This window comes from Xenopus laevis, chromosome 8L (assembly GCF_017654675.1).
Source record: "Xenopus laevis strain J_2021 chromosome 8L, Xenopus_laevis_v10.1, whole genome shotgun sequence".
NCBI classification, from domain to species: domain Eukaryota; kingdom Metazoa; phylum Chordata; class Amphibia; order Anura; family Pipidae; genus Xenopus; species Xenopus laevis.
The window spans coordinates 107,708-126,730 of record NC_054385.1 but is presented as its reverse complement, the minus strand read 5'-3'; the positions used below and the strand labels follow the sequence as shown (position 1 = coordinate 126,730).

Below are 19,023 nucleotides of genomic sequence, written 5' to 3'. Positions count from 1 at the left end.
AACTCAAATTGTTTTCTTCATTAAAGCATCCATACCTGTTACAAAAGTGTTCAAATATCTCAGCTGTCAATCATATATTGCCTGCCCCGCCTCTATTCCTGAGGCATAAGGGAGGTGCAATCAATTACTTTCCCTTTCCATTCTGCACTTCCTAGATATCACCTCACATTCCCCTTCCCTCCTCACGCTCTCCTGTTGTGTAGGGTACTGCACACAGGCATATTGTGGTGATATACAACTTGCCTTAATAACAGTGTCCACAAAATGGCAGCTGCCTGTTTGCTCTTATTGTGTAATTCCAAGACTGAAGGAAATAAAATGTAAAAAATGTATATGGTGAAAGTGAAGTTCATTTTGCTCAACTAACATAATAGAAAACTATTTTGAATGATTTCTTAGGGTGAAGGTCCCCTTTAACTATGAGGTTTAATATATGATCCTTGGCCACTTTCTTCTCTAAATTGAAACTGATCTTTCGGGAGATACATGAGTTTTATCTGTAGCCAGGCATGGGGCTTTAAAAAACATATTTAATTTCAAATATCATTAGTTACTATGCATTTTCATTATATCTTTTTTGTTTCATGTAATACCATTGTACAGACAGTGACCAGATATGACCACATGCCACTGAGTGTGTCAATTTACAGCCCAATTCCCCGTGCCCCAACTATGAAACTGAACTGCTGCTGCTTAAATGTATTCAATCCAACTTCCCCTGAAACCTCCCCATGTGCACTTACTATAATCTCCCCCTGGCATCTGTCCTCCCACTCCCCAGCCTACACCCTCCAGGCCAGTCACAGCTCTGGCACTTGCACCCATGGCTACTGACCGCAAGACACACACTGTCCCCCCTGTCAAAAATGTCATTGCAGGAGGTGTAGGAGGAATGTGCCTCATACTGGCTGGTCAGCCCCTGGACACCATCAAGGTGAGTCGTCCCCCCCCCTCATGTGCCTCACACAACAGGCTCATGTACAGTCTGTACCTGCTTCTGCCCAAAATGCTTCTACCTTTGTCTGCTCTTACTCTACAACTGCCCCATGTGTGGAACAGCGTATACTGACAGTACCAGCTCTTTCTGTACAACTGCCCCATGTGGTGTGTTACACCATATACTGACAGTATCAGCTCTTACTGTACAACTGCCCCATGTGTGTGTAATACCATATACTGACATTACCAGCTCTTACTGTACAACTGCCCCATGTGTGTGTAATACCATATACTGACAGTATCAGCTCTTACTGTACAACTGTCCCATGTGTGTGTAATACCATATACTGACAGTACCAGCTCTTACTGTACAACTGCCCCATGTGTGTGTTACACCGTATACTGACAGTATCAGCTCTTACTGTACAACTGCCCCATGTGTGTGTTACACAATATACTGACAGTACCAGCTCTTACTGTACAACTGTCCCATGTGTGTAATACCATATACTGACAGTATCAGCTCTTACTGTACAACTGCCCCATGTGTGTGTTGCACCGTATACTGACAGTACCAGCTCTTACTGTACAACTGTCCCATGTGTGTGTTACACAATATACTGACAGTATCAGCTCTTACTGTACAACTGTCCCATGTGTGTAATACCATATACTGACAGTATCAGCTCTTACTGTACAACTGCCCCATGTGTGTGTTGCACCGTATACTGACAGTACCAGCTCTTACTCTACAACTGCCCCATGTGTGTGTTACACCATATACTGACAGTATCAGCTCTTACTGTACAACTGCCCCATGTGTGTGTTACACCGTATACTGACAGTACCAGCTCTTACTGTACAACTGCCCCATGTGTGTGTTACACCATATACTGACAGTACCAGCTCTTACTGTACAACTGCCCCATGTGTGTAATACCATATACTGACATTACCAGCTCTTACTGTACAACTGCCCCATGTGTGTAATACCATATACTGACAGTATCAGCTCTTACTGTACAACTGCCCCATGTGTGTGTTGCACCGTATACTGACAGTACCAGCTCTTACTGTACAACTGCCCCATGTGTGTAATACCATATACTGACATTACCAGCTCTTACTGTACAACTGTCCCATGTGTGTGTAATACCATATACTGACAGTATCAGCTCTTACTGTACACTGCCCATGTGTGTGTTACACCATATACTGACAGTACCCAGCTCTTACTGTACAACTGCCCCATGTGTGTGTTGCACCGTATACTGACAGTACCAGCTCTTACTGTACAACTGCCCCATGTGTGTGTTACACCATATACTGACAGTATCAGCTCTTACTGTACAACTGCCCCATGTGTGTGTAACAGCGTATACTGACAGTATCAGCTCTTACTGTACAACTGCCCCATGTGTGTGTAACAGCGTATACTGACAGTACCAGCTCTTACTGTACAACTGCCCCATGTGTGTGTTACACCATATACTGACAGTACCAGCTCTTACTGTACACTGCCCCATGTGTGTGTTACACAATATACTGACAGTACCCAGCTCTTACTGTACAACTGCCCATGTGTGTGTTACACAATATACTGACAGTACCAGCTCTTACTGTATAACTGTCCCATGTGTGTGTTACACCGTATACTGACAGTATCAGCTCTTACTGTACAACTGCCCCCGTGTGTGTTACACCGTATACTGACAGTATCAGCTCTTACTGTAACAACTGCCCCATGTGTGTGTTACACCGTATACTGACAGTATCAGCTCTTACTGTACAACTGCCCATGTGTGTGTTACACCATATACTGACAGTACCAGCTCTTACCTGTACAACTGTCCCATGTGTGTGTTACACCGTATACTGACAGTACCAGCTCTTACTGTACAACTGCCCCATGTGTGTGTAACAAAGTACTGACAGTATCAGCTCTTACTGTACAACTGCCCATGTGTGTGTAACAGCGTATACTGACAGTATCAGCTCTTACTGTACAACTGCCCCATGTGTGTGTAACAGCGTATACTGACAGTACCAGCTCTTACTGTACAACTGTCCCATGTGTGTGTTACACCATATACTGACAGTACCAGCTCTTACTGTACAACTGCCCCATGTGTGTGTTACACCATAATACCGACAGTATCAGCTCTTACTGTATAACTGTCCCATGTGTGTGTTACAACCGTATACTGACAGTATCAGCTCTTACTGTAACAACTGCCCCATGTGTGTGTTACACCGTATACTGACAGTATCAGCTCTTACTGTACAACTGCCCCATGTGTGTGTTACACCATAATACTGACAGTACCGAGCTCTTACTGTACAACTGTCCCATGTGTGTGTTTACCCGTATACTGACAGTACCAGCTCTTACTGTACAACTGCCCCATGTGTGTGTAACAAAGTACTGACAGTATCAGCTCTTACTGTACAACTGCCCCATGTGTGTGTAACAGCGTATACTGACAGTACCAGCTCTTACTGTACAACTGTCCCATGTGTGTGTTACACCATACTACTGACAGTACCAGCTCTTACTGTACAACTGCCCATGTGTGGTGTAACAGCGTATACTGACAGTACCAGCTCTTACTGTACAACTGTCCCCATGTGTGTGTTACAACCGTATACTGACAGTACCCAGCTCTTACTGTATAACTGTCCCATGTGTGTGTTACACCATATACTGACAGTATCAGCTCTTACTGTATAACTGTCCCATGTGTGGTGTTACACCTGTATACTGACAGTATCAGCCTCTTACTGTACAACTGTCCCATGTGTGTGGTTTCACTACACTATACTGACAGTACCAGCTCTTACTGTAACAACTGCCCATGGTGTGTGTTACACCGTATACTGACAGTACAGCTTCTTACTGTACAACTGCCCATGTGTGTGTAACAAAGTACTGACAATACAGCTCTTACTGTACAACTGTCCCCATGTGTGTGTTAACACCGTATACTGACAGTACCAGCTCTTACTGTACAACTGTCCCATGTGTGTGTTACACCATATACTGACAGTACCAGCTCTTACTGTAGCAACTGCCCCATGTGTGTGTTACAACAGCGTATACTGACAGTACCAGCTCTTACTGTACAACTGTCCCATGTGTGTGTTACACCGTATACTGACAGTACCAGCTCTTACTGTATAACTGTCCCATGTGTGTGTTACACCATATACTGACAGTATCAGCTCTTACTGTATAACTGTCCCATGTGTGTGTTACACTGTATACTGACAGTATCAGCTCTTACTGTACAACTGTCCCATGTGTGTGTTACAGCGTATACTGACAGTACCAGCTCTTACTGTACAACTGCCCCATGTGTGTGTTACACCATATACTGACAGTACCAGCTCTTACTGTACAACTGTCCCATGTGTGTGTTACACCGTATACTGACAGTACCAGCTCTTACTGTACAACTGCCCCATGTGTGTGTAACAAAGTACTGACAGTATCAGCTCTTACTGTACAACTGCCCCATGTGTGTGTAACAGCGTATACTGACAGTACCAGCTCTTACTGTACAACTGTCCCATGTGTGTGTTACACCATATACTGACAGTACCAGCTCTTACTGTACAACTGCCCCATGTGTGTGTAACAGCGTATACTGACAGTACCAGCTCTTACTGTACAACTGTCCCATGTGTGTGTTACACCGTATACTGACAGTACCAGCTCTTACTGTATAACTGTCCCATGTGTGTGTTACACCATATACTGACAGTATCAGCTCTTACTGTATAACTGTCCCATGTGTGTGTTACACTGTATACTGACAGTATCAGCTCTTACTGTACAACTGTCCCATGTGTGTGTTACACCGTATACTGACAGTACCAGCTCTTACTGTACAACTGCCCCATGTGTGTGTTACACCGTATACTGACAGTACCAGCTCTTACTGTACAACTATCCCATGTGTGTGTAACAAAGTACTGACAATACCAGCTCTTACTGTACAACTGTCCCATGTGTGTGTTACACCGTATACTGACAGTACCAGCTCTTACTGTACAACTGTCCCATGTGTGTGTTACACCATATACTGACAGTACCAGCTCTTACTGTACAAATGTCCCATGTGTGTGTTACACCGTATACTGACAGTACCAGCTCTTACTGTACAACTATCCCATGTGTGTGTTACACCGTATACTGACAGTATCAGCTCTTACTGTACAACTGCCCCATGTGTGTGTTACACTGTATACTGACAGTATCAGCTCTTACTGTACAACTGTCCCATGTGTGTGTTACACCGTATACTGACAGTATCAGCTCTTACTGTACAACTGCCCCATGTGTGTGTTACAACGTATACTGACAGTATCAGCTCTTACTGTACAACTGCCCCATGTGTGTGTTACACCATATACTGACAGTACCAGCTCTTACTGTACAACTGTCCCATGTGTGTGTTACACCGTATACTGACAGTACCAGCTCTTACTGTACAACTGCCCCATGTGTGTGTAACAAAGTACTGACAGTATCAGCTCTTACTGTACAACTGCCCCATGTGTGTGTAACAGCGTATACTGACAGTATCAGCTCTTACTGTACAACTGCCCCATGTGTGTGTAACAGCGTATACTGACAGTACCAGCTCTTACTGTACAACTGTCCCATGTGTGTGTTACACCATATACTGACAGTACCAGCTCTTACTGTACAACTGCCCCATGTGTGTGTTACACCATATACCGACAGTATCAGCTCTTACTGTATAACTGTCCCATGTGTGTGTTACACCGTATACTGACAGTATCAGCTCTTACTGTACAACTGCCCCATGTGTGTGTTACACCGTATACTGACAGTATCAGCTCTTACTGTACAACTGCCCCATGTGTGTGTTACACCATATACTGACAGTACCAGCTCTTACTGTACAACTGTCCCATGTGTGTGTTACACCGTATACTGACAGTACCAGCTCTTACTGTACAACTGCCCCATGTGTGTGTAACAAAGTACTGACAGTATCAGCTCTTACTGTACAACTGCCCCATGTGTGTGTAACAGCGTATACTGACAGTACCAGCTCTTACTGTACAACTGTCCCATGTGTGTGTTACACCATATACTGACAGTACCAGCTCTTACTGTACAACTGCCCCATGTGTGTGTAACAGCGTATACTGACAGTACCAGCTCTTACTGTACAACTGTCCCATGTGTGTGTTACACCGTATACTGACAGTACCAGCTCTTACTGTATAACTGTCCCATGTGTGTGTTACACCATATACTGACAGTATCAGCTCTTACTGTATAACTGTCCCATGTGTGTGTTACACTGTATACTGACAGTATCAGCTCTTACTGTACAACTGTCCCATGTGTGTGTTACACCGTATACTGACAGTACCAGCTCTTACTGTACAACTGCCCCATGTGTGTGTTACACCGTATACTGACAGTACCAGCTCTTACTGTACAACTATCCCATGTGTGTGTAACAAAGTACTGACAATACCAGCTCTTACTGTACAACTGTCCCATGTGTGTGTTACACCGTATACTGACAGTACCAGCTCTTACTGTACAACTGTCCCATGTGTGTGTTACACCATATACTGACAGTACCAGCTCTTACTGTACAAATGTCCCATGTGTGTGTTACACCGTATACTGACAGTACCAGCTCTTACTGTACAACTATCCCATGTGTGTGTTACACCGTATACTGACAGTATCAGCTCTTACTGTACAACTGCCCCATGTGTGTGTTACACTGTATACTGACAGTATCAGCTCTTACTGTACAACTGTCCCATGTGTGTGTTACACCGTATACTGACAGTACTAGCTCTTACTGTACAACTGTCCCATGTGTGTGTAACAAAGTACTGACAGTACCAGCTCTTACTGTACAACTGTCCCATGTGTGTGTTACACCGTATACTGACAGTATCAGCTCTTACTGTACAACTGCCCCATGTGTGTGTTACACCGTATACTGACAGTACCAGCTCTTACTGTACAACTGTCCCATGTGTGTGTTACACTGTATACTGACAGTACCAGCTCTTACTGTACAACTGTCCCATGTGTGTAATACCATATACTGACAGTATCAGCTCTTACTGTACAACTGCCCCATGTGTGTGTTACACCGTATACTGACAGTACCAGCTCTTACTGTACAACTGCCCCATGTGTGTGTTACACCATATACTGACAGTACCAGCTCTTACTGTACAACTGCCCCATGTGTGTAATACCATATACTGACATTACCAGCTCTTACTGTACAACTGCCCCATGTGTGTAATACCATATACTGACAGTATCAGCTCTTACTGTACAACTGCCCCATGTGTGTGTTGCACCGTATACTGACAGTACCAGCTCTTACTGTACAACTGCCCCATGTGTGTAATACCATATACTGACATTACCAGCTCTTACTGTACAACTGTCCCATGTGTGTGTAATACCATATACTGACAGTATCAGCTCTTACTGTACAACTGCCCCATGTGTGTGTTACACCATATACTGACAGTACCAGCTCTTACTGTACAACTGCCCCATGTGTGTGTTGCACCGTATACTGACAGTACCAGCTCTTACTGTACAACTGCCCCATGTGTGTGTTACACCATATACTGACAGTATCAGCTCTTACTGTACAACTGCCCCATGTGTGTGTAACAGCGTATACTGACAGTATCAGCTCTTACTGTACAACTGCCCCATGTGTGTGTAACAGCGTATACTGACAGTACCAGCTCTTACTGTACAACTGCCCCATGTGTGTGTTACACCATATACTGACAGTACCAGCTCTTACTGTACAACTGCCCCATGTGTGTGTTACACAATATACTGACAGTACCAGCTCTTACTGTACAACTGCCCCATGTGTGTGTTACACAATATACTGACAGTACCAGCTCTTACTGTATAACTGTCCCATGTGTGTGTTACACCGTATACTGACAGTATCAGCTCTTACTGTACAACTGCCCCATGTGTGTGTTACACCGTATACTGACAGTATCAGCTCTTACTGTACAACTGCCCCATGTGTGTGTTACACCGTATACTGACAGTATCAGCTCTTACTGTACAACTGCCCCATGTGTGTGTTACACCATATACTGACAGTACCAGCTCTTACTGTACAACTGTCCCATGTGTGTGTTACACCGTATACTGACAGTACCAGCTCTTACTGTACAACTGCCCCATGTGTGTGTAACAAAGTACTGACAGTATCAGCTCTTACTGTACAACTGCCCCATGTGTGTGTAACAGCGTATACTGACAGTATCAGCTCTTACTGTACAACTGCCCCATGTGTGTGTAACAGCGTATACTGACAGTACCAGCTCTTACTGTACAACTGTCCCATGTGTGTGTTATACCATATACTGACAGTACCAGCTCTTACTGTACAACTGCCCCATGTGTGTGTTACACCATATACCGACAGTATCAGCTCTTACTGTATAACTGTCCCATGTGTGTGTTACACCGTATACTGACAGTATCAGCTCTTACTGTACAACTGCCCCATGTGTGTGTTACACCGTATACTGACAGTATCAGCTCTTACTGTACAACTGCCCCATGTGTGTGTTACACCATATACTGACAGTACCAGCTCTTACTGTACAACTGTCCCATGTGTGTGTTACACCGTATACTGACAGTACCAGCTCTTACTGTACAACTGCCCCATGTGTGTGTAACAAAGTACTGACAGTATCAGCTCTTACTGTACAACTGCCCCATGTGTGTGTAACAGCGTATACTGACAGTACCAGCTCTTACTGTACAACTGTCCCATGTGTGTGTTACACCATATACTGACAGTACCAGCTCTTACTGTACAACTGCCCCATGTGTGTGTAACAGCGTATACTGACAGTACCAGCTCTTACTGTACAACTGTCCCATGTGTGTGTTACACCGTATACTGACAGTACCAGCTCTTACTGTATAACTGTCCCATGTGTGTGTTACACCATATACTGACAGTATCAGCTCTTACTGTATAACTGTCCCATGTGTGTGTTACACTGTATACTGACAGTATCAGCTCTTACTGTAAAACTGCCCCATGTGTGTGTTACACCGTATACTGACAGTATCAGCTCTTACTGTACAACTGCCCCATGTGTGTGTTACACCGTATACTGACAGTACCAGCTCTTACTGTACAACTATCCCATGTGTGTGTAACAAAGTACTGACAATACCAGCTCTTACTGTACAACTGTCCCATGTGTGTGTTACACCGTATACTGACAGTACCAGCTCTTACTGTACAACTGCCCCATGTGTGTGTTACACCGTATACTGACAGTACCAGCTCTTACTGTACAACTATCCCATGTGTGTGTAACAAAGTACTGACAATACCAGCTCTTACTGTACAACTGTCCCATGTGTGTGTTACACCGTATACTGACAGTACCAGCTCTTACTGTACAACTGTCCCATGTGTGTGTTACACCATATACTGACAGTACCAGCTCTTACTGTACAACTGTCCCATGTGTGTGTTACACCGTATACTGACAGTACCAGCTCTTACTGTACAACTGTCCCATGTGTGTGTTACACCGTATACTGACAGTATCAGCTCTTACTGTACAACTATCCCATGTGTGTGTAACAAAGTACTGACAATACCAGCTCTTACTGTACAACTGTCCCATGTGTGTGTTACACCGTATACTGACAGTACCAGCTCTTACTGTACAACTGCCCCATGTGTGTGTTACACCGTATACTGACAGTACCAGCTCTTACTGTACAACTATCCCATGTGTGTGTAACAAAGTACTGACAATACCAGCTCTTACTGTACAACTGTCCCATGTGTGTGTTACACCGTATACTGACAGTACCAGCTCTTACTGTACAACTGTCCCATGTGTGTGTTACACCATATACTGACAGTACCAGCTCTTACTGTACAACTGTCCCATGTGTGTGTTACACCGTATACTGACAGTACCAGCTCTTACTGTACAACTGTCCCATGTGTGTGTTACACCGTATACTGACAGTATCAGCTCTTACTGTACAACTGCCCCATGTGTGTGTTACAACGTATACTGACAGTATCAGCTCTTACTGTACAACTGCCCCATGTGTGTGTTACACTGTATACTGACAGTATCAGCTCTTACTGTACAACTGTCCCATGTGTGTGTTACACCGTATACTGACAGTACTAGCTCTTACTGTACAACTGTCCCATGTGTGTGTAACAAAGTACTGACAGTACCAGCTCTTACTGTACAACTGTCCCATGTGTGTGTTACACCGTATACTGACAGTATCAGCTCTTACTGTACAACTGCCCCATGTGTGTGTTACACCGTATACTGACAGTACCAGCTCTTACTGTACAACTGTCCCATGTGTGTGTTACACTGTATACTGACAGTATCAGCTCTTACTGTACAACTGCCTCATGTGTGTGTTACACTGTATACTGACAGTACCAGCTCTTACTCTACAACTGCCCCATGTGTGTGTTACACCGTATACTGACAGTACCAGCTCTTACTGTACAACTGCCCCATGTGTGTGTTACACCGTATACTGACAGTATCAGCTCTTACTGTACAACTGTCCCATGTGTGTGTAACAAAGTACTGACAGTACCAGCTCTTACTGTACAACTGTCCCATGTGTGTATTACACCGTATACTGACAGTACCAGCTCTTACTGTACAACTGTCCCATGTGTGTATTACACCGTATACTGACAGTATCAGCTCTTACTGTACAACTGTCCCATGTGTGTATTACACCGTATACTGACAGTATCAGCTCTTACTGTACAACTGCCCCATGTGTTTCTATATGTGTAATAGAGTACCCCTGACCCCAGCTCTCTCTCATACCACCTGATACTTCAGAGCTCTCTCCTTGGTCCTGATATTGCTGGTGCCTGACTGTCACATGAAACACAAAGACTATTGTACATGTAAAGGCACAAACTTTTCTGGCTGTTTATCTGTCCTGTCACACCAGGGTGTGGCCCCCCTATCTCTGCTCTTCATGACACACATTTCTCTATAAGGCTAATGCCTCACTGGGCTGCCCCTCCGCTCATATCTTCTCTCTTGTGTGTTTGTAACCGGAGCCACTGTGTCAGCTGCTGAGGTGTCACTAGATATGTCTGAGCCTGTGTAGGAGCCTATGTATGGGCCTGTGTAGGGGCCTGTGTATGGGCCTGTGTAGTATGAGCCTGTGTATGACACTGTCAGTGGCGTAACTACCGGGGGAGCAGGGGGTGCGATTGGGCCAGGGCCCCTCGGCAACTCGCACGCCACTGACTCTGATGGAATTCCGGGCGTATGGAGGGGGGGCCCAGCTGCACATTCCGCGCCATGGCCCGCCCCTTCTAGTTACGTTACTGGGGACTGTGTATGAATCTGTGCATGAGCCTGTATATGAGCCTGTGTAAGAGCCTATGTGTGAGCCTGTGCATGAGCCTGTATATGAGCCTGTGTAAGAGCCTATGTGTGAGCCAGTGTAAGAGCCTTTGTAAGAGCCTATGTGTGAGCCTGTGCATGAGCCTGTATATGAGCCTGTGTAAGAGCCTATGTGTGAGCCTGTGTAAGAGCCTATGTGTGAGCCTGTGTAAGAGCCTGTGTATGAGCCTGTGTATGAGCCTGTGTATGAATCTGCACATGAGCCTGTGTAAGAGCCTATGTAAGAGCCTATGTGTGAGCCTGTGTAGTATGAGCCTGTGTAGTATGAGCCTGTGTAGTATGAGCCTGTGGAGTATGAGCCTGTGTATAAGCCTATGTATGAGCCTATGTATGAGCCTGTGTATGAGCCTATGTATGAGCCTGTGTATGAGCCTATGTGTGAGCCTGTGTGTGAGCCTATGTCTGAGCCTGTGTATGAGTCTGTATCTCTATTCCAGCTGCAGCATACCCCTGCACCCCAATCCAACAAAGGGACATTTCTTCAGCATCTACGAGATTGTGCAGTTATTTCATCAGCAAAGCACAATATTCTGCTCTTTAATGTAAAGTCATTTGGGTTCTACCAATCCCAATCTGCATTATATGGAGTTTATAGATCCCCCCCATGCATTGGCTGCATTACATGAAGTCTATAGATCCCCCCGTGCATTGGCTGCATTACATGGAGTCTATAGATCCCCCCGTGCATTGGCTGCATTACATGGAGTCTATAGATCCCCCCGTGCATTGGCTGCATTACATGGAGTCTATAGATCCCCGTGCATTGGCTGCATTACATGGAGTCTATAGATCCCCCCGTGCATTGGCTGCATTACATGGAGTCTATAGATCCCCCCCCGTGCATTGGCTGCATTACATGGAGTCTATAGATCCCCCCCGTGCATTGGCTGCATTACATGGAGTCTATAGATCCCCCCGTGCATTTGCTGCATTACATGGAGTCTATAGATCCCCCCGTGCATTGGCTGCATTACATGGAGTCTATAGATCCCCCCGTGCATTGGCTGCATTACATGGAGTCTATAGATCCCCCCGTGCATTGGCTGCATTACATGGAGTCTATAGATCCCCCCCGTGCATTGGCTGCATTACATGGAGTCTATAGATCCCCCCCGTGCATTGGCTGCATTACATGGAGTCTATAGATCCCCCCGTGCATTTGCTGCATTACATGGAGTCTATAGATCCCCCCGTGCATTGGCTGCATTACATGGAGTCTATAGATCCCCCCGTGCATTGGCTGCATTACATGGAGTCTATAGATCCCCCCGTGCATTGGCTGCATTACATGGAGTCTATAGATCCCCCCCGTGCATTGGCTGCATTACATGGAGTCTATAGATCCCCCCGTGCATTGGCTGCATTACATGGAGTCTATAGATCCCCCCATGCATTGGCTGCATTATATGGAGTCTATAGATCCCCCCCGTGCATTGGCTGCATTACATGGAGTCTATAGATCCCCCCGTGCATTGGCTGCATTATATGGAGTCTATAGATCCCCCCCGTGCATTGGCTGCATTACATGGAGTCTATAGATCCCCCCGTGCATTGGCTGGAGTGCAGCAGACTGAGCTGTCTCTCTTCCATGTTGATTGACCATTGTAGAAGTGGCTGTCTAGCACAAGAGATATAAAGGGACTGTGTGATTGTGTAACACTAACACTGCACTATTTGTTCACCAGGTTAATCTGCAGACTCAGCTCTCGCCTGCCCTGGGGAAGCGGCCTCTGTATAACAGCACCCTGCACTGCTTCAGCAAGATTGTGGCACAAGAGGTGATACTCAGTAACACTATACAGCGCACAACAGCAGGGAAATAGACTGGTGCTTCCTCTCAAACTTCCCCTGTCAGGGTGGGAACAGGAGGGAGTGTGTGAGTTTGGGGGGAGCAGTGCAGAGATACAGAATGAATTTTCACCTGTGTGTGTTGGGCCGGGGGGGGGGCTCGGGGCAACAGGAGCCAAGTGCAGCTGCTGCATTTCTGTGTTTCCCACAATTCCCTGTGTCCTGGAAGTGCCCATGTAATACACTGTGTCCTGGAAGTGCCCATACAATGCCCTGTGCCACCTGAATCCATAACCCTAACTCTAACAGTGCATGACATCAGAGTATCATCCTCTTCTCTTATAGAGATAGCAGGGTACTTACCTCTCCTAATATAGATATCTACCTCTTTCTTCTATATATATATATATAAAACTTGCTTGAAGCCGGCACAGCACATATAAGGGCTAAGCGTGCCTGGGTGCAAAATGCGAACAATAAGAGAAGTGTCCCAAATAAGGCATGCACTCACAGGTCTTATCCAAGGTGAAAAAATGGGGGTTATTCAGCAAAAAACTGCAAACGTTTCGGCTAGCAACCCTCTAGCCTTTCTCTTTTGCTCACTTTGAGAAAGACTAGAGTGCTAGCTGAAACGTTAGCAACTAAGCTGATCAGAGGTTTACAATAAAAGTGATGTTTGAGAATGACTTGTAAAGCAATTTTGTGTGCCAAATTGATATGAGTACATCAGTGTGAGGTTACTGAAGTATTTCAATATTAGGCTTAGTGAAATGCATTTGATTGGATATGTATATATGGGAGAGGTACGCTGTGCAGGAAGGCCGCAGCATTTCTTACAACTCACAGCAAATTCATGAATGGCAAATAGATGAGCACATAAGTGAATCTGTATGTATTTATGGCAATGACACCTATTCAGCCTCAGTCCATATAACTGGCTCCTATTGATTGACCTTTTGTGAAAAGGCTCAGCCTTATCCAACTCCTATTATTATTATTATTATTATTATTATTGTTAATAATCGCAGAGCTGTTCCTAGCCATGAACACTTTGTTTAAACCTCAAATTTTTCTCCATGCAGTGACAATGGGTTTTTTTAATGATAAAAGAATACATTAACATATTTTTATGGATTCAAGTGAGCAAGTTATCCAGCCACCAGAACAAGAGGTATCTGCTCTGTCACCCCTTTTAATACCCCCGAAATTGCCGTTCTTAATAACACGGGGTTCCAGGGTCCAATCATGCCCTCCGATAACCTTGTACTTTGCATCATAAACCAGCAACAGTAGTTTACTGTGGTAACAAACAAGTGCCAGCTCTTCTACTGTCCCACCTTAAAGGAGAACTAAACCCCCCTTTCTAATAAAAACCCTAACCCTCCATAGTCCCCCCTCCATGCCCCCCCCACACAGGAGTTACCACAAGTAAATACCCCTAAATGATTAATTAGCCCTTTTTGCAGAGTCAGCGCAGTAGAGCTCACAGGGGGGCCATTTTTAGCTGCTTTGGTAATCTCAGTAAGGAAGTTCCGTATCGTCGCATGTATGCTTGGAGCATTTTCCCGGTTCACTACAACTGTACATGCGACGAAAGTGATGAAAATTACCAAAGGCGCTGGAAGAAGACCTGAAGTTTACAAAAGTGGCCCAAGATGGTGCCTATGAGCTCCGCTGACTCTACAACAAGAGGTAATTCCCATTATGGGGTAGAATTATAGTGAGTACTTCAAGGGAAGGTGCACCTATACTGGTATGAAAAGGGGGGCTGTGGGACTGTAAACCAACTGTTTACATATATGTACAAATTGGGACTTAATCCTTTAGTCAGTCTGCCCCACAATACTATATTATAATGAGTAACTACATGTCAAAAAGATCAATAAAAGGCAATATTTATTTACCACCATGCCGTATCTTACCGGTTAAAAAGAAATTAAAAACAAGCAGCGCTGCATGTAGGATGTGCTAACACCCCAATGCCGAATCAAAAGAGACGGATATGCGGAAAATGCGGGCGTAATAGTCAAGTTGACTTCTGGTTAGACTAAGCACAAGCTCCATAGTGGTAGTTATGGTCAGTCCAAGCTGTATACTGCGTGTTAACACATATATATGCAGTGCACGTTGAGTGCCAAGACAGCACTATTGTATAACATAGGTTCTAATCACTTGGAAGATGTTAACCCCAATAGGTACTTGGTGTGCAGAATCACAATCTGATGTAAGTTCAAGGTTGAAACGGGGTATGGGGTATTTATTTGTGGTAACTCCTGTGTGGGGGGACATTTATTAGCAAGGGGGGTTAGTTCCCCTTTAACCAATGCACTGCCAGCAGCAAGCCTCTCATGCAGTCCCAGGGGGAAATGAATTCCTCTGCTCCTCACATTAAAGCAGCAAGATTAAAGACTCAAATGAATCCTCCATAACTGCAGGCCACGTGGGACTTTTTACCATGTTCCAATGAAATTCATTAGAGCAGATCTTCTAATGTCACAATGTCTAATGAGTACAGGCAGATTCATTCAAGGATAAATCAACTTGGAAAAAATCGTTTTCAAAAACCCTCCCTTGTTTGCCAATGTTTCCCTTGTAATTTGAGCAGTTTGGTTTGTTTGTAGAGCTGAAATAATGGGTTTTGTTTAGAATGAAGTCAATGACAATGACAAGTGCCTGTATGACAGGGTTAATGAGTGTGGGAATAAGCCCTTTTCTTCACTTTTGTCCCATACACTTCAATAGAGTTTTCATAAACCGTGAGATAAGTTTTACTGAATTGTATCTCCGATTGAATGACGTCCATGACTTTTCATGTGACAGAAGTCAGTCCCAGTAGGTTTGATGAGCAGAGCTGTAAGGTCATTGTCATAGGGTTACAATATACACAAACACAGCAGCTCCATCACCTCAGTCAGAAGTCAGTTCTCCTTCAGCCTACACTCTATTTCCCACAATACCTTGCATGCTCCTTCACAGGTCTGTTAATCAAACAGGCCTTTACTCTATTTTTTCAATAGTCAGAACCAGCAGTGCTTTCCAAAACAATTCCATAACTTAAATATAATAAATTGTAATGACTGAATATATGGAAAGTTACTTACAGGTGTATTTTCTTGCACTGAGCAAAGTTTTATCTTTGGCTTTACCTCCCCTTTAAGTCCTTATACACAGGTAACAGTCACTGGCTTTTCTCCTTCTCTATCACCCAGGGTATCCGAGGCCTATATAAAGGGATGGGCGCTCCGCTGGCAGTGATCACTCCTATCATGTCTATAACATTCCTGGCCTTTGGTCTGGGGAAGAACCTCCAGCAGCCAGGCCCAGATGGCAGTTTGAGGTGAGAAATAAATGAAGAGGTCATTTTGTTCCCTGAAATACAATGAATACGGTGAAGGTACCGACCGGTGCAACTGACACCGCTTTATCCATACAAGTCATTTCATTCTCCTAATTCTATCAGACACAGGCTTCTCCAGCCAGCAGTGCTGTAAATGAGCCTTTCAGGTAAGCCGTAGGGATTTGTGAGACTTGTGCTCTGTTTCTTAGCATATATATATATATATATATATATATATATATATATATATATATATATATATATATATATATATATAAATAAAACAACAAGGCTGCCAGTGAGGTAGTAGGGTCACATGAGATCTAGGAAAGAGGGCATCTTCATGGGTAACATGGGTCATTCCGTAGACCTGCAGATCTTATAAGGAAACATTCCCAGACATTAGTAGGCCTTTAATAATGATTCCTGAATGCAACAGGCGGTAAATGACATGGGGCCCTAGGCTATATCCATACAGGGCCCCTGCTAGGCTACTGCTGGGTCTGGATGAGTTCAGATCTAGGCACATGTGCACCTGAGCTCTTTACTCCGGGCTCACTTGGATGTAGACCAGTGACATGACTGTATCTACATACATCCGGGTGCACACACACACCTTGCCTGACTTCTAATCCCAGCAGGTGCACCCAACCCAACCCAGCAAAAAAAAATGAAGAGGAAATAGAAATGGGCCCCTAGACTATAGCCTATGGCAGGGGTCCCCAACCTTTCTTACTTCTGAGCCACATTAGAATGTAAAAAAGAGAGCAACACAAGCATGAAAAGGTCCATTGAGATGTCAAATAAGAGCTGTGATTGGCTCTTTGGTAGCCCCTATATGGACTGGTAGCCTCAGGAGACTCTGTTTGGCATTACACCAGGTTTTTGTGCAACCAAAACCTCCAAACCAGGAATTCAAAAATAGGCACCTGCTTTGATACCACTGAGAGCAACATCTAAGGGGTTGTGAGTAACATGTACCTCGTGAGCTACTGGTTGGGGATCACTGGCCTATGGGATGTATGAATGTGTCCCTGCCCCAATGCAGCCTGATGTTATGCCTCCCTACAGGCCCCCGCAGGTGTTTATAGCTGGAATGTTGGCTGGGCTGAGCAGTACAATTCTCATGGCTCCAGGGGAGAGGATCAAGTGTCTATTACAGGTAACTTCTCACCAGCACATACACATATAGAGAAATAATACATAAGAGTAACCTGCAATGTTTTGCGCAAACAGTCCTTCCTCGGGTCTATGAGCGTAAGAAATGAGTTCTAGTAGCATCAGTTAATTATACAGAACAATGAGCGTAAGAAATGAGTTCTAGTAGCATCAATTAATTATACAGAGGTCTATGAGCATAAGAAATGAGTTCTAGTAGCATCAATTAATTATACAGAGGTCTATGAGCATAAGAAATGAGTTCTAGTAGCATCAATTAATTATACAGAGGTCTATGAGCGTAAGAAATGAGTTCTAGTAGCATCAATTAATTATACAGAACAATGAGCGTAATAAATGAGTTCTAGTAGCATCAATTAATTATACAGAACAATGAGCGTAAGAAATGAGTTCTAGTAGCATCAGTTAATTATACAGAGGTCTATGAGCGTAAGAAATGAGTTCTAGTAGCATCAATTAATTATATAGAGCTCTATGAGCGTAAGAAATGAGTTCTAGTAGCATCAATTATACAGAGGTCTATGAGCATAAGAAATGAGTTCTAGTAGCATCAGTTAATTATATAGAGGTCTATGAGTGTAAGAAATAAGTTCTAGTAGCATCAATTAATTATACAGAACAATGAGCGTAATAAATGAGTTCTAGTAGCATCAATTAATTATACAGAGGTCTATGAGCGTAAGAAATGAGTTCTAGTAGCATCAATTAATTATACAGAACAATGAGCGTAAGAAATGAGTTCTATTAGCATCAATTAATTATACAGAACAATGAGCATAAGAAATGAGTTCTATTAGCATCAATTAATTATAGAGAGGTCTATGAGCGTAAGAAATGAGTTCTAGTAGCATCAATTAATTATACAGAACAATGAGCGTAATAAATGAGTTCTAGTAGCATCAATTAATTATACAGAGGTCTATGAGCGTAAGAAATGAGTTCTAGTAGCATCAATTAATTATACAGAGGTCTATGAGTGTAAGAAATGAGTTCTAGTAGCATAAATTAATTATACAGAGCAATGAGCGTAATAAATGAGTTCTAGAAGCATCAATTAATTATACAAAGGTCTATGAGCGTAAGAAATGAGTTCTAGTAGCATCAATTAATTATACAGAGGTCTATGAGCGTAAGAAATGAGTTCTAGTAGCATCAATTAATTATACAGAACAATGAGCGTAAGAAATGAGTTCTAGTAGCATCAATTAATTATACAAAGGTCTATGAGCGTAAGAAATGAGTTCTAGTAGCATCAATTAATTATACAGAGG

General features: G+C 43.8%; 1 protein-coding gene across 1 annotated transcript; it reads left to right on the top strand.

Annotated features, from left to right (window-relative positions):
* Positions 1-300: 300 nt before the first annotated feature.
* LOC121396844 (mitochondrial carnitine/acylcarnitine carrier protein-like) lies at positions 301-17,885 on the top strand. Its single transcript, XM_041572218.1, has 4 exons — positions 301-934; positions 13,134-13,226; positions 16,446-16,573; positions 17,645-17,885. Exons 1-4 carry the CDS (start codon positions 824-826, stop codon positions 17,763-17,765), a joined length of 453 nt encoding a protein of 150 aa, XP_041428152.1. The 5' UTR covers positions 301-823; the 3' UTR covers positions 17,766-17,885.
* The last annotated feature ends 1,138 nt before the right edge of the window (positions 17,886-19,023 follow it).